The sequence below is a fragment of the Triticum aestivum genome, chromosome 7B, assembly GCF_018294505.1.
Source record: "Triticum aestivum cultivar Chinese Spring chromosome 7B, IWGSC CS RefSeq v2.1, whole genome shotgun sequence".
Classification (NCBI taxonomy): domain Eukaryota; kingdom Viridiplantae; phylum Streptophyta; class Magnoliopsida; order Poales; family Poaceae; genus Triticum; species Triticum aestivum.
Genome location: NC_057813.1, coordinates 253,991,784 through 253,993,877, shown reverse-complemented (window position 1 = coordinate 253,993,877; position 2,094 = coordinate 253,991,784). Strand labels below are relative to the sequence as shown.

Genomic DNA, 2,094 nt, shown 5'->3' with positions numbered 1-2,094 from the left:
ATGATTGCCGGTGACACTCATGGGTTGAGATTGCTTCCGATATTGGCCTTGACGTCCCCTATGCTGATTGCATCTTTGTTAGCCTCTAATCTACATACATAACATATTTGTTAGGCGGCTAGTGCGTGCACAGTACCGGGTCCTTGTCGCTCGTACAGTCTCGAGGCAATCAAATCGCGCCGGGCCTATCTGCTGGCGGCCAGCGGTGGATACATCGATACACTCGTTGCGTCAAGCGGAGAAAGCTGAGCAAGGAGATTGAAGCGGTGTGACGTTGATCTCGCACTGCGTTTCTCCCTGTCGAAAGCTTTGCCACCTTCGCGCGCTTTTCAGAAAGCATGGAGCAAAGGGCGAGTTTATTAGACCCTGCGGAGCAATTAGTGCAGACGCTTTGAGACTTTAAGCGCCTCCATGTACAACACACTAGCAACAGGAAAAGAATTAGAGAAAAACAAACTTGTTTGGATCGTTACGCGCACTCCATCAAACCGGGGTGGGGTATCGTACGTATACTCGGGCTCCATTGCACATTAAAAGACCACCGATGCACTGATGGTTGCTGCCTGCACAGTTGCACAGCGCGCAGCATAAAAACCGTGTGCGCCGCGCCTAGTACTCACTATCCGTCGCATGTCCGCCATCCCACTCGCCAAAGCTGTAGTCGCACCGAGTGTGCAAGAGACAAAGCAAAGCCGCGAGGAACCCATGGGCGATCTCATGGTCGCGGACGTTGCTGCGGCTGCGCGGCCGCCGCCGTCCAAGTCAGACAACCTCTTCATGCAGATCGCCGTCCACCCGGACGGCGCCGTCACGCGGCCCGTCGTCCCCACCATCCCGGCTTCCGACGCCGGCAGCGGGGCGGCCGTCTTCAGCAGGGACGTGCCCCTCAACACCTCTCTTGGCACGTACATCCGGCTATACCTGCCCAACCCCGTCCCGCCGTCGACGAAGCTCCCCGTCATCCTCTACTTCCACGGCGGCGGCTTCGTTGTCTTCAACGCCGACACCGCCTTCTACCACACCTCCTGCGAGGCCATGGCGGCGGCCGTACCGGCCATCGTCGCCTCCCTCGACTACCGCCTCGCGCCCGAGCACCGCCTGCCCGCCGCCTATGACGACGCCGTCGCGGCCGTGATGTGGCTCCGTGACGTGGCACCCCAGGACCCCTGGATCGCCGCGCATGGCGACATCGCCCGGTGCTTCGTCATGGGCAGCAGCTCCGGCGGGAACATGGCGTTCAACGCCGGCGTCCGGACCAAGGGCATCGATCTGAGCCCCGCTGCGGTGCGCGGGCTCCTGCTGCACCAGCCATACCTCGGCGGCGTCGAGCGGACGCCGTCCGAGGAGAGGTCGGAGGACGACTTCATGGTGCCGCTGGAGGCCAACGACAAGCTCTGGAGCCTCGCACTGCCGCTGGGCGCGGACCGCGACCACGAGTTCAGCAATCCGGAAAAGGCGGTGGCACAGGAAGCCGTGGTCGGCCTGCCGCGGTGCCTGGTGTCCGGGAGCGACGGCGACCCGCTGATCGACAGGCAGAGAGGGTTCGCCACGTGGCTGCGGGACAGTGGCGTGGAGGTCGTCGCCAAGACGGACGGCTCCGGGTTCCACGCTGCGGAGCTCTTCGTGCAAGAGAAGGCCGAGGAGATGTTCGCGCTGGTTCGCGATTTCGTATCCGCCGACCGCGATGCTTGACGCTGATCTGAGTGCGCCGTGTTGATGGGAGGCCATCAATTCCAGCATGTGACTGTGTGTTGTGAACAATAATTCGCCACTGTTCGCAACGTGGTGCGGTGCGTTGAAATTGTAAAAAAGTCTTTCCTATAAATTGGTTGATGTGTATGGATCACACTTGGGCCTAGTTTGGCAGCCTCGATTTTTCAAAATCGTGGTACTCTAAAATCTCATGGGGCAGTGGCAGGTTCGCCTACGCGCTCACCACATGAACGACACTGCCAGCAGCAAAGCTTCGCTGAGCCGAGTTCGGTCTCGGGCTGTTTATGCGTAGCCGCCCACCCAAGGAAGAGAGAGAAAAATCACTTTTCCTTTTTCCACGTGGGTCGCATGTGTAAGAGAGAGGACACTGTTTTTTTACCT

General features: G+C 59.6%; 1 protein-coding gene across 1 annotated transcript; it reads left to right on the top strand.

Annotated features, from left to right (window-relative positions):
- Positions 1–487: 487 nt before the first annotated feature.
- Positions 488–1,846, top strand: LOC123157953 (probable carboxylesterase 8). Its single transcript, XM_044576122.1, has one exon. It carries the CDS (start codon positions 631–633, stop codon positions 1,690–1,692), a length of 1,062 nt encoding a protein of 353 aa, XP_044432057.1. The 5' UTR covers positions 488–630; the 3' UTR covers positions 1,693–1,846.
- Positions 1,847–2,094: the final 248 nt, after the last annotated feature.

Bases quoted from the DNA above. Each gene is read 5' to 3' on its own strand.
- LOC123157953 (XM_044576122.1), top strand. From the start codon at position 631: ATGTCCGCCATCCCACTCGCCAAAGCTGTAGTCGCACCGAGTGTGCAA.